General features: G+C 46.2%; 1 protein-coding gene across 5 annotated transcripts in view; it reads right to left on the bottom strand.

Moving 5' to 3' along the window:
- The window catches only part of ANO10 (anoctamin 10), a 215558-nt gene that overhangs the window by 55802 nt on the left and 136333 nt on the right, over nt 1-23423 (bottom strand). For all 5 annotated transcript variants that reach the window (XM_069088596.1, XM_069088600.1, XM_069088597.1 and 2 more), the window contains one exon: nt 8584-8700. In XM_069088596.1, the coding sequence (XP_068944697.1) occupies nt 8584-8700 (117 nt within the window). The remainder of the gene's footprint in view (nt 1-8583; nt 8701-23423) is intronic.

Genomic DNA, 23423 nt, shown 5'->3' with positions numbered 1-23423 from the left:
GCAGCTTAACCACCCTCTATCTTTAGACAAGCAAGGGAGCTCTGGGACGCATTCATGGCCCCTCTGTTTCCTAAGCCCCAAATCTTTCTCTGGATCAAACCATTTTCTTTTAGGATAGGAAGCAATTGCATTTTTATTATTATTGATAGCGTACTATGGAGATTAATTGTAAAGGCACAACAGAGAGGCAGGAGGCACACCTGGATTCTGAATGGCACCCTCACCTCATCAACTCTGAAGGAGGGAACTGGTCAGCTGCAGATGGATTAGAGTGTGCCCCAAATTGCCCAATGCTTGTGCTAGAAATGACCTCTTAACAGGACCAGCAGAGCTTAGTTTTTAGAATACAGCACTTTGTGCTTCAGAGGTTTTGAAGGTGGTCATCAAACCTTCGGCTATGGTGTTAAGAAGGAAGCATGATGTGTCCAGTTCATGCCACTAGGAGCCAGGAGCCCCAGGGTCTATTTCCAGCTTTGCCACTGACCAACCGTGTGACCTTGGGCAAGTCTGCACTAATTCAGACTCTAGTTCTCCCACATGGAAAACAAAGGAGCTGCAGTCCAGCTCTAAGAGTCTATGAATTCACAATGGTCAAGCTTGGGCTCAGGGAAGAGTTTATAAGATAGACTTCTCTCCTTTTGTTTTAGATGTTGGGGGGGGGGAATGGGCATCTCCAGTTGTCCCGATCTATATCTGGCCACTGGACCCAGATGGCTCTGGAGGAGAAAATGAGGCTGGTGACTGTACAGCCTGCGATTCACTCGCATGTCATGGCATCATCTCTCTGATGGCACGGTGGTCCTCTTCAAGAAAGAAGGGCAGACAACTTTGGAGGTGGCATGGAATATTCCATGTGCTGTCAGGAAGGTTCGATGTATGGGGTGAATTTGTTGAGTGTTTTTCTTTCTTTGTTTCTTTTTCTAAGGCAGGACTAACTGGATAAAGGAGGATGGAGGGATGTATTTAGAATGAATGTGGCACGAAAACAAAAGGCAGCAATGAAAAATCTATTAATCTAAACATTCTGAAAGGCTGTCACCAAAAATACAGCGTTTAAATTGTTTCCCCAGACATAAGCTAAACAATTTAAACACAACTTACAGCAATAAAACTCCTGCAGGAGAGCATCTGAGCATGGCAGAAGAGAGCCAGCCACACAGTCTGGAGAAGCCCGAGTTCTAATCCTGACTCCAACACTTCCTACAAGAGCGACCCTGGATAATGCACTTCCCTTCTTCTCTTAAGTCTCAGCTTCTTCATCTGTACAACGGGCACAATACCTGTACTACCAACCTCACAGGACTGTTGTGGGGAAAAGCACTGGATGAAATACGAGCTAAAACATATTGGAAAGTACAAATTCCCCCTAAGTTTCACAGGTTGAAAGCAGTGCATCTCAGAAATCCAAGACAAATAAATCATTTAAAAACAGAGGCTGGAGGAAGTGTCAAAAAGCCCTGGGTAGTTAGAGAGGAGCCCGGCACAATTAGCTGTTAATCCTCTGTACCTGGAAGACTCAGGAGCTTTGGGACTCTGCAGGAAGCAGAGTGGCTGGGCAGGAAGAGCCCTGCCTGGGGAGGGGGGCGGGGGAACAGCGAGCTGAGGCTGTGGATTCAAATCCCTCCTCAGACAAGCACTGACCAGGTGACTCTGAGCCTCTGTTTCCTCCTCTACAAAATGAGGGGACTGGACTAGATGTCTCATAAATCCTTTCCAACTCAAGATTTATGCTCCGGTGATCCCATGACCGAAGTCTGAGTCTCCGTTTCCACATCTATAATATAGGTTCAAAATCCTTGGCATCACCCGTGTTCAATTGCAGATAGTTTAATCAAGGGAAAAACTATCAGAGGGGCTGCAGCACCAGCCTCTTCGCCGCTGTCTGTCAAGACCATGCTGGGGGCCTTTATTGTCTCCAGGACAACCCTCGGGCTCTGGCTTTGCTGCTTCTCTCTCCAGAGCTTAGCTCAGTGCTTGGTACACTGGAAGCACTTAACAAAGACTTCACTCAGTCATTCACTGGTCCGTTCAAACACAGACCTAGTAGGGGCCTGTGTACCTGTCCTGGAGGACCAGGCCTGCTGGGATCAGAGAGGTTCATCACCAGGCAGGCCACAGTGACGGGTGTTTCGGTCCCAGGCTCACTAGGCTGTAAAGGCTTTAGGATCTGGGCTGCTGGAGGGAGGCCTGGCCCAAGGAAGCAGGAATCCTTGAAATAATAGAATCATGTTGGCCCTGGGCACCTCTCAGTGGGGTCTGGAAGAAAGGGTTTTATGAACTCCAAAGGGCTGTGTTTATGTGCACTATCATTTTTACAATTTTGTGAGTGTAATTCCATTTAAAGATACAGTGAGAAAAACATTCACCTCAGGCTACCTTTGGAATCTCTGGGCAGAAAAAACCTTGACTAAAAAGATGGTTTTTCTCTCAGTCCCAGACTCAGGCTCTTACAAGTCTGACAACAAAGGAGAAAGAGCTTCTGGGTGGTCTCTGGTATCCCCCAATGACCAAGTTTAGACTGGCCGTGGACGCCAGCTTGCTGGCCTTTGATTCCCCAGCCATGGGCCCCTTCATGGTTCTAAGCGACTTCTGAAGTTTTGTAGATCTCGTCCACTGGCTCAGACCAGCAGCTTTGGCAGGTCTCGGGGAACAGTCTATCTGACTCTGATTCACAGAATGGTGGAGCCTGAAGGGGCCTTCCAGAGGGGGACTCCCCTTGATTTCACAGCTGAAGGCTCTGTACCCAGACAGGGCATAAACCTTCTCCAGGGTGACATGACTTCTCAGACTGTCCTGGTCTTTGGACTCCTGGCCCAGGATTCTTTCCATGACACTGTTCTTGTCTGTGGTGGGTGAGGTCACCCAAAATCTGGCTGCTAGAGATCAGTAAAACGGTATCTTTCTCTGTGCTCCATGCTATCAGATACTATCTGGACAGGAAGACCATATTGTGCTGCAATGCCCCTTGTTAAGTCACTGAGAGTGTTGCAATCAATTTTAAAAGGAGAAAAAGCATCGTCAAGAAAGTATTTATTGTCTAGGGTTGAGCTCTAAAGGTCACCATGAGTGAAAGCTTGAGAGCATTTGAAAATGCCCTTTAAAAAATAAACAGTTCTCTTATCTGACGATCTTGTCTTTAAAAAATTTGCCTCATTTGTTGGCACATGCTGAAGAAATAAATAGCATGGTCAATATGATATTTAAAAAGGAAAAAAGGAAAACAGAGCTGCATAAAACATCATTCTGTCCCAGGGGATTACTTAGAATAGAAAATACTGAAACAGAGAAAGACTTTGCAAGAATCAAGGAGAATCCAGGAGGGGAAACAGGCTGGTGACAAATACAGTGGTCTGGACTTTCCCTTTCTTTTTATTAAATGGCCAGTACTGGGCAGTAACGGAGACTCCATGGGATCGAAACAAAAAGACCCTTCCACTTAAAAGTTCAGGATGTCTGATTTTTGAAAGGATCTTAAAATATGGCAGGGCAGCCCCTAGGAGCCCAGAGTGACCTCGCTAAATGGCTGGCACCTGCATCGGGTGGGGCTGTGCGGTGACTCAGATATGAATCAAGCAGAGAGGAAGCAGCTCCAGCAGGAGTAATGGGAGGGACTCAGCTGACACAACCTTCTAAGAGGGTTGTCACCCTTCAGGCATGACCTGTCCTATCTGCCCTTCCTTCCTTCCTTCCATCCTCTCTCCCTTCCTTCCCTTTTCTCTTCCTTCCTCTCTCCTCCCTTCCTTCTCCCCCACTCTTCTTTCCCTCTGGGCAGCTCTATTACACAATATGGCTAACCCTTTACACCAACCCCAATACCTTCTGACTCCTCCAGGCCTTTGCCACAGTGGTCATCCCCTCTCGTCCATTTTTTTCATCTGACCATAAGGTGCTCAGGCCTTCTTCCCCTGACCCCTGTAGCCCAATGGGCTCTGCGTCGCTCCCTTCACTCCTCAGTTTCACATGCGGGAGCCTTTCTTCGGCCCTCATCCTTTCTGCCTCCCTACAGATTCTGACCCTGCTGATTGAGCTCCAGGGCCCCTGAGCACTCTCTCCTCTTCTCACTTCAAGGACTCCACTCCTGTAACTTTCCTTTTACTTCTTCTTCTCCTCCAAGGCTGATCTGGTCCTCACCACCAGCAGTGGCCTCTTCCTTCTGATGGCTCCTGGCATTTGCCTTGTGCCTCCCACAACAGTGAATATCACAGATCCATCCATCTGGGTCCCATCTTCCTCCCTGATAGACTGCATCCCTCCCAGTCCTTAGCCTAGTGCTTGGCACAAAAGTCATAACTCGATCAGTTTGCAGGATATGGAACGTGGAGTTAAATAGATCTGATCTTCACGTTACTTTCAATGTTTTTCTTCTGCCCACAGGCACTTGGCAGAGGGGGGAGCCTAGCGATTCAAAGCTCAACTGGCCCATCATTCAGAAAGTTCAAAGTGAGACAGAAGACAAGGTAAGAGAATCCTCTAGAGAATCTGGGGCCTAGATTTATCTGTTCCTGTTGCCACAAGCCAACTTTCAACAGAAGGGAAGCTACCTCTAAACACTTGCCTAGAGCATAAATTAGTCAAGACCAGAATGATGTGTCCCCTCTGTGATGACATCTGCACTCCAAGACAGGGCCTTGTATGAAAACACCGTTTCCTGTTGCAGATGATGCTGGGGACAATCATAGTGCCCCAGGCCTGGGCTACTGGCACTGAGCTAAGTAGTTCCCAACAGACAAGTTCTTTGGGACAAGCAAAGAGGAAGGAGGAAGGGGGCATCAGAACTCTCACTTTCCAGACTCACCAGTGATGGATGCCCTGACCCATTCCTTGATCTGGGGCCACCTCTGGGCTCTACGTGACTCTGCCTCGACCCCATGCTTGGACTCTAGTAATGAAAAAGCAGCTGTCCTGCTGAAGATAAAGAGCAGAGGCTCCTCCCCTGGGCTGGAGGTAAGGATCCAAGAACCTGGGGTTATTTTTCATGTCTCTGCTAGAGATAGGCCTCCTCTTATGAAACAGATGAGCTTCTGGAAGACTGCACAAGTGTCAGATCGGATGACTAAATCAATCCACCACGGTCCCCCAGAACATCCTCTTGAAGGCAACCTGGCACAAATCCCCCTTCAGCTCCGTGCATGACCCTAGACCCAGCACTGGGTCAGTACCTGAACCCTGAGCACATCAAACATGTTGAACAGATGATGCCTACTGCTCTTTGGGAAACACACACGCATTGTCAGGTAAGAAAAGAGTTATGAAGATTTCTTAGTCAAAGGGCAGAGTCAAGATGGTGGAGTAGAAACAGGACCTCCACGCGGCTCCGGCCCCCACCAACTCCAATTCATGTAAAAGGGGACTTGAAGAAACTTTGGAGCTACAGAACCCACCAAATGACACAGAGAAGCTAACCTCCCGCTGAGGACAGCCCGGCAGGCCAGCAGGAAGCGGCCAGTGCAGCGTTCTGGGAGCTGAGCTGAGGTTTTAGCCTCAGGGCAGGCTGACCAGCCACCGACTGGAGGGACTTCAGATCACCAGCAGCTGTGGCCATTTCCAGAATTATCAACCCATAGATGCTAAGGACAAAGTGAGAGGTCAGTGCAGTGGGGACTTTGGGATCCAATAGTTGGGAGTGCAGTCAGCCTTTGCTCCTGGGACGAGAAGCAGTCGCAGCCATGCAGCCACCACTACATGGAAGCTTCAGCTCCTGGCCTGCAGACTGTAGGGGAACCAAGCACCAGTCCGAGGAGTAATCACTCTTGCTTTAACCTGCTTGGATCTGGATTGAAATCTAGGGTAGAGGGCCTGGGGTGTGTGACCAGCTTGCCAGAGCATGTGGAAGCTTCAGAGAGGGCACCCAACTAATACCTTTGGCATCTGAGAAAACCCCAGCGTTTGGGAAGAAGCTCCCCTGTCTGGTGGCAGAGTCCTACTGTAGCAAAAAGCTCAAAAGTCAAATAATTGAGTGGCAACATGAGCCGGCAAAGGAAGCAGAGCAATCAAACATTAGACTCAGTTTGGGGACACAAAGGATCAAAGCATGGAACAGGAGGAAGACAGTGAAGTCAGAACTCCTGCACCAAAAGCTTCAAAGGAAAATATAAGTTGGTTACAGGCCATAGAGGAGCTTAAGAAGAATTGTGAAAACCAAATAAGAGAAGTAGAGGAAAAATTAGGAAGAGAAATGACAATGATGCAAGAAAATTATGAAATGAGAGTCAACAACCTGACTGAAGAAAATCACATCTTAAAAAATAGACCAACTCAAATGGCAAAAGAGCCTCAAAAAGCCAATGAGGAGAAGAATGCCTTAAAAAGCCAAATTTGCCATATGGAAAAAGAATCTCGAAAGCTCACTGAAGAGAATCATTCCGTCAGAATTAGATTGGAGCAAATAGAAGCTAGTGACTTTATGAGAAATCAAGATGCTATTAAACAGATCCAAACAAATGAAAGAATAGAAGGCAATGTGAAATATCTCATTGGAAAAATCACTGACCTGGAAAATAGATCCAGGAGAGATAATTTAAAAATTATTGGACTACTGAAAGCCATGATCAAAAAAAGAACCTAGAAATCATCCTTCAAGAAATTCTCAAGGAAAATTGCCCTGATGTTTTAGAACCAGAGGGCAAAATAGAAGTTGAAAGAATCCACTGATCACCTCCTGAAAAAGATCCCAAAAAGAAAACTCCTAGGAATATTATAGCCAGGTTCTGGAATTCCCAGATCAAAGAGGAAATATTACAAGCAGGCAGGAAGAAACAATTTCAATACTGTGGAAACACAATCAGGATAATACAGGATCTGGCACTGAGGGATCGAAGGGCTTGCAATATGATATTCCAGAGGTAAAAGGAGCTGGGATTAAAACCAAGAATCACCTACCCAGCAAAACTGAGTATCATGTTTTGGGGGAAAATACGGTCATTCAGTGGAATAGAGGACTTTCAAGCATTCTTGATGAAAAAACCAGAGTTGAATAGAAAATTTGACCTTCAGATACAAGAAGCAAGAGAAGCATGAGAAGGTAAACAGGGAAAAGAAATCATAAGGAACTTATCAAAGTTGAACTATTTACATTCCTACATAGAAAAACGATAATTATAACTGATGAAACTTTTCTCAGTATGAGAATAGTTGAAGGGAATAGAAATGTGTGTGTGTGTGTGTATACATACACATATGTACATATGTTTATATAGGAGGGTATATGGGCATATGAATACATATGTGAATGTGTGTATATATGTGTACTGGTATACATAGACAGAGGGCACAGGACCAATTTAATGCGAAGGGATGATACTTAAAAGGTGAAATTAAGAGGTGAGAGAAGAATATAATGAGAGGAGATGGGGAGAGACAGACTGGGGTAAATTATCTCATATAGAAGAAGGGAAAAATGTTACAATAGAGGGGAAGAATAGGAAGGCAAAAGGGAATGAATCAACCATACTCTCATTGAATTTGGCTTAGGGAGGGAATGACATACACACTAAATAGGGTATCTCACCCTACAGGAGAGTAGGGGAGAAGGGGATGAGAGAGGGGATGATGGAAGGGAGGGCGGGCTGGGGGGGAGGGAAGTTGGAAGCACCCACTTTTGAAAAGAGACAGGATCAAAGGAGAGAATAGAACAAGTGGGAGGTGGGATAGGAGGGAGGGAAATATAGTCAGTCTTTTACAATATATCCACTATGGAAATGTTTTGCATAGCTACACATGTACAACCTATATTGAATTGCTTATCTTCCCAGTAAGGGTGGGTGACAAGGGAGGAAGGGAATAAATCTGGAATTCAGAGTTTTAAAATCAAATGTTTAAAATATATATACTATTATCAATATTATTTTACATGTAACTGGAAAATAAGATATACAGGCACTGGGGCATAGAGATCCCCCATGCCCTACTGGAAAGTAGAAGGGGCTGTGGGAGATATGGGAGAGAGCAGCTTGGAGGAGGGGATATCCGGTGGGATCGCTATTTTGGGGTGGTGGGTAGGGGAAAAACAGGGAGAAAATTTGTAACTCAAAATCTGGTGGAAATAAATGATGTAAATCAGAAGTAAATAAAGCATTTGATTAAAAAAAGGAGATTTCTTAGTTAAGTCTTCTTTTCTCAATGAAACACTTAAACAAGGATGAGGATGACGGCCGCACTCGCAGTACAGCTGTACAACCACCCCAATCGGCAGTCTAGGATTAACCACCCTCTGGCAAACTCCAGACCTTTAGTCCTCTCGTTTTTGTCAGCCCTACTTTCCTGAATTCGTCATAATTTTAGAGAGTGCCATGGCTTTGTCAGACCAAATAAATACCACATATTTTTAAAAGAATGACAGAAATAAAGTAATATGGAAGTGAATATGAAAGAATTATAGAAACAGACATGAAGGGGTTCAAACAAAGACTAGTATAACATGCAGAATTTGGTTTACTTCTTATAGTTGTGTGAGATGGGAAATGGGCGTATGCTGGGACTATTCATATTACTTCAGATTGGCAGAAGACAGGACTGAAGTAAAGGCTGAGGGGGTGACTGGCTCTTAGCAGGGATTCTTTGCTTTCCCAGGAGAGTTTCTCTTACCTGCTGTTTGAGAGCTTCTAAAGACTCAAATTCCAACTTGGCCAGCTTCACCTGGATCTCTTGTGGCTTATCGGGGATGACAAAGGCCAGGACAAACTTCAATGCCAGCAGGGCGTGCTGGAAACAAGAAGAAAAATGCACATGTGAAGATGCCCCAACATACCATAAACCCGAAGAAACGAAACGGGGCGCCAAAGCACTCTACAGATCTCCAACATTAATCCAGTCGATCATGCCTAATCAGTGCTCTGTGAAGCATCAAAGATCTATTAGCAGGAGACTTTGTAGCTCTCTCCAGATATCTGAAAGGTGTCTATGTGAAAGATGGATCAGACATTTGCTGCTTGTATCTCAAAGGGTATAGGTAGTAGGGATGCATGGAAGAAACAGAGAGAAAAGGGTAGGTTTGGTCAATGAATTGATGGACAAAAAGCATTTATCACGCAAGTACTATGTGCCAAACACTCTACTAGGAGTCAGGGACAAAAACAGACAATTGGAATAGTTCCTTCCCTCAAGGAGCTTACATTCTGGAGTATAAGGACCTCTCCACCAAGCTGCCCCCAAGTGGAATGGGCTACCTCTGGAAGCCACGTGTCCCTTTCACTACACATTCACACAGAGCCTGAATGTCAGTGATAGCTGTTCAGGTACAGCTTGAACTAGAGGGCCTCAGAAGTCCCTGTCAGCTTAGGGGTCAGAGACCTTACTTAGATAAAGGACACTTTGATTTGGCATACTAAACAATTACTCCTTTACTTGGCTCCTTTAAAACTAATTTTGTGTACAAGTGATGGAATATGATGCTTCTTAATATTTTATCTAAAGATGAATCTTATTCAAAAAAGTTATCTGCGAGTTGTCCTTTCATCCTAATATTTGTTAATGCCTCTCCCAGCTTCTCTCAGCCTCCCCTTCCCCATCTAGCAAAGGCCTAGTCTTTCTCTAAAGCCTAGGTCTAACCCTCTCTTTTCTGGAAAGACTTTCCCTCACCCCTGCCAACCTGAAGCACTCTCTTTTTGCTTCCTCCAATGCCCTCTAGGACTTTGCCGCTGTCACTGTCCATTCCTTAACAGATGCTTTCTAATAGCTGTTACAGCACTGGATTCCCATCCCAGGGAGCAATGACATCTTGATGGCTACATCATTGAGCTATAAGCTCCATTTTAGTCATCAGGGCACCATGGTGGCCACAAAATCTAAGACTGAATTAAGAGACATGGTGTCTAGAATTTAATTCAACTCAAAAAGCACTCATTAATCACCTGCTATGTGCCAGAAAGAGGGACATGCCAGTCTTGCCTTGGTCAAACTATATTCAGAATATGGTATTTAGTGCTGGGTGCCATATTTTCTTTACATTAACCCCTCCCCTCAACTTGTCATTGATGGTTTTTGATTTTTATACTAAATTCCAGTTGTGGGCTCCCTCCCTAGCACTCACACTATTAAATTATGACTTGTGACAAAGAAAAATAGAAGCAAAGCTGGGAAAATAAGTCTGGTAGAAACACAGGCATGGACTGCTCCTGTAGGACTTCTCTTCTCCACTGACCCCCAAGCCTTCCAGCATCATCACCTTAATTCCCAAGGCAGCTGGCCTCTCAGTGCCGCTTTCATCCCCATGGCTTAGCTACACTATTCCTGGTTCTCCTGCTTCTCTTGACTTCATTCCCCATCAGTCCTTAAGTCTTACAGAGTTTCTCTGAACTCCTGATAGTTCTGACAGCACGAGAATTCACCGCATCCAAATGTCACCGTTTGTTCAGTAATTACCTAAGTGTGCACTCACTGTTTTCAGTTTTTGTTGTCTGGGTGGCCACGTTTCATCGAGTGGTGTTGCTAAGCAGCAGCATAGGCTGAAGAGGCTCAAGGAGGAAGAATGAAGGATTATGTGAAACAAAGGATGCTTAGCCCAGAGAAAATGAGGACTCAGTGGGCAGGAGTGGCCATGAACACTGCCTTCAGTCCTGTGGCAGGCTGCTGGGTGCTCTGCTTGGCTCCCAGGAGCAATGGGGCAGGGAGAAGGGGCAGTGAAGGAGAGTTTCTTTACCCCAAAGTGTAACAAGTAGCTTCAGAAGGCAGTGGGGTCCCTATCACTTAACAGTGATCACTTCTTGGAGATGCTATAGAGAGGGCAACTATTTAGGCCTGGGTTGAACCAGGCGGTCTTTGATGCACCATCCACCCCTTTCGTTATTCTGTGACACACCACCTTGAAATGTTCATTTTTTTCACCTGTACATGGTGAAAATTCTCGCTGAGAGCAGGGACCACACCTTTTATGTTTTGTGTCCCCCAAAGGCACCTACCACAATTTCTTACACATGCTTAATAAATGTTTGTTTACTGATTCTATATAGTATGACTATTCCATTACACTTTAGGGCAAACAATGTCCCTAAGTACATAGAAACATGATGTCCCTTCCTCACCAACACACAGAACACCCACCAAAGGGGCCTTATTCCACAGTGCTGGTATTTTCAGTGTGACCTACCGCATTCTAACATTTGAAAGGTCCAATAATCCTGAGTATTTTGCTTCCATGTGTGAAGCAAGACAAAGGGCTGCTTTTGCTACAGACTCAATTGTGCAGACGCCGAACCTTTCTAAGAGGCCCTTGTGATCCAGCACTGATACCCAGAAAAGCCTGAGAAGTAAAAGAACAAAGCCGGGTCTGATAACGTGGGAACCAAAAATAGTGAGAGGCTACAACAGAAGGCTCTTTAAGTTAGGAATCTTCACTGAAAGGCACATAAGTAGCGGGCAAGTCAGTGGAGGCAGGAGGGCCGCTAAGAAGAGATGGAGCGGTGAAATTACTAACAGAAAAGAAAGGATGGCTGAGCAAAAATTAGACGAATCCTTTGCTGCAATATTTACAAAGGAGGATGAGGGAGAAAAGCCAAATGGATTTCTCCTGGGAGAAAGATGAAATATTGGAGGAAATCAGATTCATGACAGGACAAGTAATTACAAAATTAGAGTCCTTGAAAAAAGGCAGAAGCCCAAAGCAAAACAGGCGCCTTCCTAGCTTGGGAAGCCAGGGGAAATCTGTCATGTGCATTAAATAAGAGATCTGGAGTACACAGGGAGGAAAAAACAGAACTTATGTTTGACAACCATTACTGAAAGAGGAACTGGAAAAATACAGATCTGGGTAACATAACAGCGAAACAACTGGAAGTGAAGGCATAATTGAATGAAGTCTGGTCAATATGGATTTACAAGAACTCATATAAAGTAGATCTGATCTAAATGCCCCAAAGATAAAAAAAAAAAAAAAGACAAGGTGATCTTGATGTAATTTACCAGGAATATAGAGGGGTTAGTTCAAATAAGGCTATGTTCTTTTTGGAGTTTTATATGACATTTATTCCAATGGAAGCATCAGATAAAGAATGGGGAGAGACCAATGTTTAATTTGCCATGAATGCATGACTTTTTACATGGATAAATCAAAGTTGACGGTGATGATGCCTAATCCTGTCCAGAGTCCTACTCTGAGGTCTCATCAGAATAGAAGTAACCCTGGGTTCTCAAGGCTCTGCCAATGAACCTCAAGGCACAACAGGTCCTACTGACTGAAATGGAAAGGGCCCAGTGACCAACGGAGTCTGGCTAAACTCTAGAAGGATCCTCACCAGAAGACTGGTTATTCTGTGATAAAATATCTCTGATATAATAATTCATGAAATCGTCTACTAGGTCATGACTGAACTGTTACCTCTGTAGGTAGGAGGAGTACTTACCCTCATCTTTTGAAACAGTGAAGTAAATCCCACCTAAGAGAAGAACATTTCAAGGACTAATAGAAGCCCTTATATTTAGAATAATATAAATTATTAATATATGTAAATATATACATATATTTATATATAATATATACATATATTTATATACATAATATATAGTTATTTATATAATATATATATTATATAAATTAAAAAATAATATTTCTAACAGCATCTGTAAAACAGGCTACTGAGAAACACACTGATTTTTCTGATAGCAAAAGTGCACATTTGACAGATCACTCTCTCAGCTTTACAATGTGCAAAATACAAGGCTCATTTAAAAAAAACAAACACTACTGTGCACAGAACACGCTTCAGGACCAGTACGGTGTGAGAGACAGACAGAGAGAGAGACAAAGAACTTAGGATGGAAGGAAGGAAGCTGCTGAAAAGCCCAGAGGCCATAAAGAGGGGAGCATGTGAAATAAAGGAATAGGTATTACTGGGGAACTCTTAAAGAGAACTTCTAGCAGCCCATGGTAGAACAGAAAATTTTTCAGAAAAACATAAAGGATAGTAGAGGGTGGGGTGTTTAATTAATTTTCCTTTGTTAGGAAAAGTTAAGATTAGCTTAATTCTGGCTGCATTTCCTTAACACAGTTGCTGGCAGTGTTAAGTGTTGTATTTTTTATTTAAGATGCTAGGAAGGTGGAGCTCTGAATTGATCTAACTCATACAAAAGAGTGGGATGATCCTAGACATGTCACTTGGCATCAGACCTGTGAGTGGTCACTGGCACTTCATCAAAATGAGGAACTGAGAGACATTTAGGAAGACCTGTATCAACTGCTGCAGAGAGAAGGGAGGACACAATGAATGGCCACGGCAACGTAAAGAAAAACAACACAGAGAGAGACTTCAGAACTTTGGTTCAGAAGAAGGTGCTGGTGGATGCAGGTGCTGAGGGAGGCATCCATCTCCAGGCAGGGTCAAGGCACTGACTTCATTTGCTTATCTACATATACTCATGTCTATACAATCTTTCCTCTGAACTCAAGTCCCCCCTGCCCCCACCCCCTGGACTTTGGCTAACTTCTGCCTGGTCACCACGTGCTTTCTCTTGCTTGGGCCCAGACCACTAAGTCACTTCCCAGGCATCATCTCCCAATCCGAATTCCAAGCCAGGAACACAGAGCTGAAATTCTCGAACATAAGGAGAAGGGGGGAAAACCCCAAAGCACTTAGTCAGTATTTACAGCATGCCAGGCATGTGGGACACAAATACAAAGAACCACCCAAATTCTTGTAGTGACCTGGGAAGCAACATGGCACAAAACATTTTTACTATTTTGACTCATTAAGGAGAAGTCTTACAAAGGGGAAGTGGGAATCTGCTCACATTTGAGGGGGAGAACGGCCTATATAGAGAATCGATATTCTGTGGGCGATCATGGCAACTATTCAATGTTCCTATTATTTAGGTCAAATTCTCAGGCTTGTTGCTTGGCCTTCTCTTTTTCCAATCTTGAGGGAGAGGAAATCGGGGTTAAAAATTCTGAAACCAGAGAAAGAACATATAGTTCCTGTGATTGTTAAGTGTCTTGGTGTGAGAGTAGGGAGGACAAGGGACCCAATTAGAGAAAATTAAAATGTACATAAAGCAGCCTTCTCTTCTGCCATCTGCTTAATGGGTATGGAGAGAACGGTCCCTGCCTCTCCCGGTCTTGCTAACCCCTGCTAATCTCAGGGCTATCACACTATTGGCGGTCTCATGCCGAGCACTCCATTGGTGAGCGGAACGATTGTATCTGGACAAAGCCTGTTCGAGGGGCACCATTGCAGGGGAGGCAGCAGCTGTGTTTTGCAACAATGTGTCCCCAACCCTGTCTCTTCTAAAATAGAAAATGCAAATTAAGAGCTGAATTCTCAGAATTCTGAACAGCTAATTTGATTTCTACAGTGGCAAGACAGCAGCAATGTCTCCTTCCATTCCCAGGCTAGCACCCACTGAATAGAGAAACACATGCAAAAGCATCCCCTGCTGATTAACAGGCCAATTACATGCCAAATGCCAATTAAGAATGAATGATTAATGGAATGGCAGATAGAAAAACCTGCAAAGGAAAAGCCAGTAGTCCAGACTGTCTACAGCACAGAGCATAAAAGGGCCAGTGTGTCCAAGCAGACAGGTAACACAAGCTGCACCTCTGTCTGCATCGCTGACATATTAAACCTGAGCCCTCCCAGTGATTGGCGATTAGGTGACATTCTGGGAGTGTCCTCTCAGTGAGCTCAGTTGGTGGCCCAAGTATCTGGCTCATGATTGGTCTGCCTGGGGCTGCTTTCTTTTTCCTTAGAAAGATCCAGGTATGGCAGGCTAGGCCCAGGATGCCTTCAACCCTGGTTTCAGACACAGAATCCTCCTGGCCCACATGGAGCTGTCAGAGGGCCCTGTTCTCATTCCAAGAGGGCTGGACGTCAGTGCCCCACGTTCCTCTATGTGTTAGGAGAAGTACAAAAAGATGAGCTCTAATGGGGAGGCATCAGGCACATTCTTAGGAAACCCAAGGAAAACAGCAGAACAGAGTATTACCAAAAAAGTTTCCTTTTTTACCCTCAATATACTCACTTTGGGAGACAGTAATACCAGTATTAATAGGAAGAAATTCAACATCAAAAACATAAAGGAAGCATGCCATCTCTGTTTCTCTTGTAACATGATGGCTTCATAATTGAGTTATTTTATTTTATTAAGTACTCTGAGATATCACCTCACATCTATTAGATTGGCTAATATGAAAGAAAAGGAAAATTATGAATGTTAGAGAGGATGTGGGAAAATTGGAACATTAATGCATTGCTGGTGGAGTTGTGAACTGATCCAACCACTCTGGAGAGCAATTTGGAACTATGCCCAAAGGGCTATAAAACTGTGCATACCCTTTTGACCCAGCAATACCACTAGTAGGTCTGTATCCCAGAGAGATCACAAAAAAAGGGAAAGGGACCCATATGTACAAAAATATTTATGGCAGCTCTTTTTGTGGTGACAAAGAATTTGAAACTGAGGGGATGCCCATGAACTGGGGAATGGCTAAACAAGTTGTGGTACATGAATGAAATGGAATGCTATAAGAAATGATGAGTAGGATGGTTTCAGAAAAACCTGGGAAAATTTAAATAAACTGATGCAAAATAAGTGAGCAGAACCACAGCATTGTACACGGTAATGGCAACATTATGTGACAGTCCGCTATGACTTAGTTCTTCTCAGCAATACAGTGATCTAAGATAATTCCAAAAGATACATCCAGAGAAATAACTCTGGAGTCTGAAAGCGGACTGAAGCAGACTATCTTTCACTTTTTTGTTTTGTGTTTTTTTTCTTTTGTTTTGTTTCTTCTTTCATAACAACATGACTAATGTGGAAATGTTTTACATGATTGCACATGTATAACCATATCAGATTGCTTGCCTTCTGGGGGGGAGGGTTGGAAGAAAAATTTGGAACTCAAAATTTTATTTAAAAAGAATGTTAAAAATTGTCTTTATGTGTCATTGAAAAAAATACTATTAAAAATAAAAAAGCTTCTATTGCATATCAGAGGACACAAGGTGAACAAGATACAAGCCTTCCCCTCCAGGAATTTATAATCCAGATAAACATGGAGAAATCTAACCCTGGTCTGAACGTGGCCAGTGCAGGAGGCCTTGGGTGGAGTCTAGAGAAGGGAGCTGCTTTGCTACCTGCAGGACAGGCAGGGGGACAGCACCCCTGGAGAAAGCCCCACCTGGCTGCCAAAGAAGCAAAGTGCAGGCAGAGTAGGGAATGGGAGGGAATGAAGGAGCAGGCAGAGATGACGCAGGGAGGATGAGTAGGGCCAGAAGACTCTGGAGATAGGGTCTTGAGTGCCAGGCTCCCTTTAATAATAATAAAATAATAATAATAAACTCCCTTTATTTGGGAATCAATGGAAGCATGGGAGTGTTATGATCAAAATAAGGTTCCTTGGGCATATCAGTAGGAGGAAAAGCCCAAAGCCTGTGCCAGGAGACTGACTGGGAGCCCACCTCATACCTAGGCTGGAAGGTGAGGGAGGGAGCGAGGCGTCAAAGGTATAAAATGGATAGGACTTGGCCACTGATGAGATTTGAAAGGAAAGAGTTGGGAGGAGCAGAAAATATCCCCCTCATAGAAGGAAGAGAAGCAATCATTACAGCTGAAGGGGTCAGCAGGAGGCTGCTTTCAAGGCTCTGATTGTCGGCCTCTGGCCCTAGCAGGACCAGAGGCCACTCACTCCTTTGGCTCTGCTGAGGCCTCCAGAGCACATTGCCTGAAGGAGGCAAGCCCTGGGCCAGATGTGACAACAAAGAAGGGGGGCGATCTCTGGAGCAGGCTCACATTTAAGTGGGGTTTGTTTTCTTTTTCTAACAATTATTTTTGATTGGGGTGACAAGTTGAAGAAACAACTATAAAGCTTCATAGCCTGAAAGCATTTCTCAGACGCAGTTCTGGGAAAGCTATTTTCTTTCTTTCTTTTTTTTTTTTAAAGCAATCGGGGTTAAGTAACTTGCTCAAGGTTACACGGACAGTTATTTCTGGGTGTGGTGCTGAGTATCTGAGCCCAGATTTGATCCAGGTCATCCCAACACTGGAGCCGGTGCTCTTACTCCCCGAGCCACTTGGCCGCCCCTGGGAAAGCTATTTTCTCTTATTAGACATTTACCTACCTGACTTTCACTGAACCCCCCAGTCCCAGCACTGCACTCAGAGAAGTCCCCACCAGGAGACACTGTGGCTTTCTGCTGTATTTGCTTTTTGGGTGGATTCTTGTCCCCACCTTTATACTGCACCAGGCACAGACCACAACTCGGACATGCACCCACCAGCTCCTAAGCTGTGACCCACTCCAGCAGAGTATGAACAGAGATCAACAGGGCCTCACCCTGGGAACTCAAGCTACCTCCAGGGTGACCCACAGGCTGGGTAGCCTATCCTGCACTGACCCCTGAAGCAGAAGAATGAACCTGGGGAGATACACAGACTCTCACAAATGAATACATGGGCAGTGTGCAGTACTCACCCTGAGGCAGAAAGGAGGAGGGGACAGGCATTTATGTGGCACCTACTATATGCTAGCCAGGGGTGGGGAACCTGTGGCCTTGAGGCCACATGTGGCCTTCCAGATCCTTAAGTGTAGCCTTTTGACTGGATTCAAATTTTACATAATCTAATAAAAGGATTTATTCTGTAAAATTTGGATTCAGTCAAAGGGCTGCACTTAAGGATCTAGAAGGCCACAGGTGGCCTCAAGGCCACAGATTCCCCACCCCAGACACTGTGCTGTACACTTTACAAATATTAACCCATTTGATCCTCACAGCAACCTTGTGAGGTAGGTGCTAATAATATCCCCATTTTACAGAGGAGAAAACTGAGGCAGATAGAGGGAAAGTGACATGCCCAGGATCACACAGCTAGTGCCCAAGACAGGATCAGGACTCAGGTCTTCCTGACTCTGTGTTTAGCCTTCTATCCTCTAGGCCACCTAGCTGCCTCTAGGACGATAAGGGCCTGCTGTAGATGGACAATCAGCAAGACCAGGCACCTCATCAGCTCTGGACAGGAAGGGCCAGGGATGCAGACTCTGAAGTTCTGAATGAGGTGACCTGAAGTATGGTTGTGCCCTCCGAAGGGTTCTGGGGGGAAGAAGGCTTGGGCCACCCCTCTCTACCGCTGGAACCTCCTGGTCCCTTTGTCTGCCCAAGGGACATTAGAACGGAGCCTGGCCCAGTGAGGTGTGGGCACAAGGGGGAAGAGCAGGGGACGGGGGCCTGGTGCACGCAGCCTCCCTCTCCTGAGCACCAACAGCTCCTTTGGGGGCCTGTCCTCAGCAGCAGCATCCATTATGCTTCCAAAGAAGCCCAGACACAGGGCAGATCTACTGTGGCCACTTTAACGGAACTGGCTGGACTCACACGGGACCAGGGTCCAAGTGAGAGCCCCAGCCTTTTTTGGGGGAGTGGGGGGGGTTGCTGTTCTTCGAATTCCTGCTCTGTCTCTCGTTTCATTGGACCCTCGCCTGTCCTCCAGCTGTGGCCCAGCCCTTGCAGAGCCAGTCCTCTCCTTTCTCTTCTACAAGGTCTGTGCAGCTCCCTGTTCTCTCATGAACCCCCCCTTCATCCCAGACCCCATCCCCTCTCATTCTTTCTGTCTTCTCCTGGGCATAGAAGCCTGCAGGCCTCCCCGGCTCCCTGCTCCTTCTCTCCCTGGGCCTCCTCCCGCAATGGACCTTCTCCACCCTGTGGATTCCATAGCACTGCTCCAATGACCCTCCTTCCACCTGCGCCCTCCTGCCCAGTCTCTGTGGATTCATTGTCATCTCCCAGTCTCTGAGAGTGGGCACGGTACCAGGTCTGGGTCCATTGTCTGACTTCAACCCTGAGATGGACCTTCATTTTACCTCCTGATTGCTGGATAGCTCCGCCCAGACACATTAGCCTGTCACCCAGATAATCATCATCTAGACCCACAAAACCTGCCCCTGCCCCAAACTTCAGATTTCTTTTGAAAGCATCCTCCTCTTCCCCCTCCTCCTCTGCCTTCCCCTCCCCTCATCTTCCTCCTCCTTTCCTCGTCTTCCTCCTCCCGTCCTCCTCCTCCCAGGGTTTGTATGTCCGGAGTCATTCTTGACTTCTTCCCCTCTCTCCTCTCTCTCTGCCCTTCCATCTAATGACCTGCCAATCCTGTTGACTCACTGCCTCTGCTCCCAGGCCCAAGCCCTTCTAACCTCTCACACAGACCACTGCAATGAGGCCAGATCGGCCATGACCTCCTGTCTTTCCCCTTTTCAATCCACTGCACTGGTTTGGCCAGGCTTCTCCTCTACTCAAGAGTCTTTGGTAGCTCCCTATTGCTTCTATGGGGCACAGCCAGGGGCGCCATAGCACACAGAGCACCAGGCCTGGAGTTGGGAACACTCCTTCCTGAGTTCAAATCTAGCCTCAGATACTTCCAAGCTGTGTGACCCTGGGCAAGTCACTTCACCCTATCTGCCTTGGTTTCCTCATTTGTAAAATGAGCTGGAGAAGTTTTTGCCAAGACAACCCCAATGGCATTGGACACAGCTGGAAAATGGCTGAGCAACGACATGGCTTTTATGCTGCAAGTTTCTCAGCTTGGCATCTGAGCCCTCCTGGATCCGGCTCCCACCTCCCCAACTAGCCTGACCTCACATGACTCCCGATCATGCACGGCGTTCCAGCCACAGTTAGGCATTGGCTACTCCTGTCCTGTCGCCCCCCCCCCCCACCCAATATTTTATGGCTGAAAGGGGCTTCAGCAATTATGCAGCCCAGGTCAGTGGTATCAGACTCACAGAAACGGAGCCACCCATGAATATGTGTTGTATTTTTATTTATTTTGTTAAATACTTCCCAATGACATCTTACTGCTGCTTCGGTGCCGTGTGTGGTACCATGTGTGGCCCAAGGGTGTGACAGCTCTGGTCTAGTCTACTCAGTCTGTAGATGAAGACCCCGAGGCTGTGGAGACAAGGCAGTTCAATCCTGCCATAAGGGAGAACCAAGAACGCTCAAAAGAGTGAGGGAATGACCTTCAACAAACAGGCAGTGAGGCAGGAGATCATGTGTGTGCGCGCGCATGTGTGTGCTTGTGTGTGCATATGTGCTTGTGCATGTGTGCACGCGTATGCATGTGTGTGTAAGTGTGTGCATATGCACATGCATGTACACGTGTGTGTGTGTATGTGTGTGTGGCTTAATCACCAGCTCTGCTGTCGCTGTTATGGAGGGATCTGAGTTAGAGCTAGAACAGGCCTCATGAAGTCATTTCATCTACCAAAAAGGGAAAAGAGGCCCAGGGACAGGGCTTGCTCAATGCAGCCACTTGCCCAAAGCCGCCCAGTCAGTGGCAGAGCTGGGCATGAGTGTGTCCCCTTTATCCCTCTCCTGGCCACTGGGCCAAGATGGCTCCAGAGGACATAGTGAGGTTGGTGACTTTGCCCAGCCCTGCCTCACTTAAATCCAATTCACTTGCATGTCATGGCATCACTTCCCTGATGTCACGGTCCTCTTCAAGAACGAAGGACAAACAGCACCAACCTGGCATTTGGGATTCACTGGATCATGACTTAGAGCTAGAAAGGACCTTTGAGGCCACTGAGCCCAAACCCCTTCATACTCAAGAGGGATGACACGCCTTGTCCAGGGTCAACTGGGACCTGAATCCCGTGTCTCTGCAACGCCCCCCAGTGCTGCTGCCTTGGCACCTGTGGCCTGAGTATGCCAGCACTCTCTACCCTCCCCAAGCTCTCCAACAGGCCTTCAGAGGTGGCCAGCCCTTGTCTGCATTTTACCTCCCCCCAGCTTCTGGGAGGAAGGAAACCGAGCAGCAGAAAGATGGGAAGTACGCCAGGGACAAATGTGGCCTGCCGAAAGACAGTGGAAAAGTCTAACTGTTCCTCTCACAGATGGTGAGCCTTCTAGTGCTTGGAAATGACCCTTCCAAAAGGCCAAGACTCATCATCAGACTTTAGGAAAGTCCACAGAGAGAATGGGCCAGCACTACCCTGCCTTCCTTCACAAAGAAAATCCTTGTGTGCTCCCCTCTTCCCCTTGAATAAATAGATCAGCTGAACAATGAAAGAGACTGGGTCGTAATTCAGATCTAACTCCCCCCACCCCCACCACCCCACCACCCCACCCCCCAAGCCAAAAAAGCTGGAAAGCAAAGTCCCTGATTCAAGTCTTGGCTTGGTCAGGGCAGCCTGTGTGACCTTTGGCAAGTCACTTGACCTCAGCTTCCTTATCTGTAAAAGGGTTGGATGAAATGCTTTCACCTCTGACATTTCCTACAATGCTGTCACATCCTTTTTAGAAACAATGATTTACAAAACAAAGTAAATGGAACCAGCAACAACCAAACAGTCCAAACTGAAGGCTGTGAAGCAATGGTGACTGGGCCTGGCATCTTCCCCTGCCTCTCTGCACAGGTGGGAACTACGGGTGTGGAGCCCTGCAGGCGCTGACAGGTTTCCCATCCTGGGCTAGCTGCTCTGAACCAAGCTTTCCCTTCCTTGTAATGCTCTAAGTACCACACCTTGACCTCGGGACGGCAGGGGAATAGCTGGAACACAGGCCGTGTAAAAAACAAAAGGTAGCATTAGAAATTCTTTTCTAAACCATCTCTGTTCACGTAACTAAGAGTTCAGGCTCAGTCCTCTGGGGAGGGGGGAAGGGGACGTACAGTTTCATACATTCTTCAGTGAGGAAAAAGTGGATTTCAAAAACTACAAATTGGAAAATCAGAGTGCTTTGAGAAAGACAGCACACACCTCAGTACTGTGTAAAAGATGTCTGTGTTTGGGACTAAATTCACTATCGACTGTGTTTAGAGCACATTAAACGCTAATTCTAATGCTGCTCTGTCAAGTTCCCTATGGCATTTAGATTTCAGAGGGAGGGGGAAGAAAATGTCCTTTCAATGCATGTCAATGGAGCTGAAAGCATAGAAAATCTGATCCCTGAAGTCATAGAAAGATGACACAGTGGACTCTTGATGCATGTCTGTGTGACACATCTGAGACCTGCCCCTTACCACAATGATCAGACCTTTTTAATCAGACCTTCATCTTCAAGATATTAAAATCAAATGGCAAACTGAAATCAAAGGGGCTTCCCACGCCATTAGTCATCTATGGACTGAGGCAATAATCAGCTGCACACACTTGCTGTCTGAGGCTGGGCTCTTATTAAATCTCTGCTAAAAGCTACTGGCATCCTTCTAAAAACTGTCCTTCGGGCATCACTTTCTGACGCTTATTTTCCATTTACAGACGATTTTCTGTGGAAAATGTCAAATTCCATCATCTGTTTATGAAAAATGTAAGTGCCTGGCTTAGTCACTGCTTTTAGAGGTGTCACTGTTGGGCCTTGGGACTGGTGGGGGAGGGGGGGTCTTATGCAGGGAAAGACGGAACCTGTCCCCAACATAGACATGGAATCCTGTTAAGTTAATTCAATGTAGTGACATGTGCTCAGAACTGCGTATGGGACAGTGGGGGTGGGGGGGGTTCAAAGATGAACCTTCTGCCACATCTCCTTACAGGTCACCATCTGCTACTTTAATACATACCCTCCTGTCTAAGAAGGTCTTTCTCCTCACGGGGCCCTGAACCAAGCTCATGCCTTCTCTGGCCTGTGCTTTCTGCCACGTTCTTCTGGAGGGGCAGGGTAAGAAATGGCAAATCTATCTGACCCTGGAGGTAATTGAGAGCTACTGAAACTCACTGAGCAGGGGAGTGACATGGTCAGACCTGAGTGTTGAAAAACACCTTGACCAGTGAGTAAAGAACAGAGGGAGTGGAGGGAGACCTAAGGCTGGGAGACCAGCAGTAAGAAGGCTGCCATAGTAGCCAAGGGGAGAGTTGATGAGGGCCTACAAAAGGCTAGTGGCTGTGGGGATGGAGAGATGTTGTGAAGATGGAAATCATAAGACTGAGTAATGGGGAGGACACGCAGGGTGAGTGAGAAGGAACAGTCAAGGACGGCAGTGGGACTGGGAGGCTGGAGACCTGAGAAGATGGCGGTGCCTCAACACTGATAAAGAAGCTGGGAAGAAGGGGAGAATGGGGGGAAAGACAACGAGTTCTGGTTTGGCCATGGTCCCATCTATTTCAACCTGTCCAAAAGGGAGTTGGTGATGTGGGAGTGGAGCTCAAGAGAGAGACTAGGGCCGCAGATCATCTGCAGAGATGACACATGAACCACAGAAACTAATAAATCACCCGCTAGGAGAGTTCGCCCAGGACGGGGCTTTCAGGGCGTGAGATGGATGAAGAGCCAGAAACAAAGAAGAACAAGGAGAGACGTGTCACAGAGACCAAGCAGAGCCAGTATGGAGGAGGAGAAAGAAGGTATCGAGGGATGGTGCCCAGTGCTGGGGAGCTCAGGAGGGGCGGGTGGAGACAAGGCCCTTCAACTGGGAGGAGAATCCAGCTGAACAAGGACTGGTATTGGAAGAGGCCTTAGAGGAGAGGATGCCAAATCCCTCAAAGGTGAGCAGAACCGGGCATGGCCACA

The sequence above is a fragment of the Petaurus breviceps genome, unplaced genomic scaffold (genome assembly GCF_028583685.1).
Source record: "Petaurus breviceps papuanus isolate PSGF00001 unplaced genomic scaffold, PetGlider_PUasm1.0 185, whole genome shotgun sequence".
Taxonomy (NCBI): Eukaryota; Metazoa; Chordata; class Mammalia; order Diprotodontia; family Petauridae; genus Petaurus; species Petaurus breviceps.
Note: the sequence above shows the minus strand (reverse complement) of the source record. Positions and strands in the feature narration are given on the sequence as shown.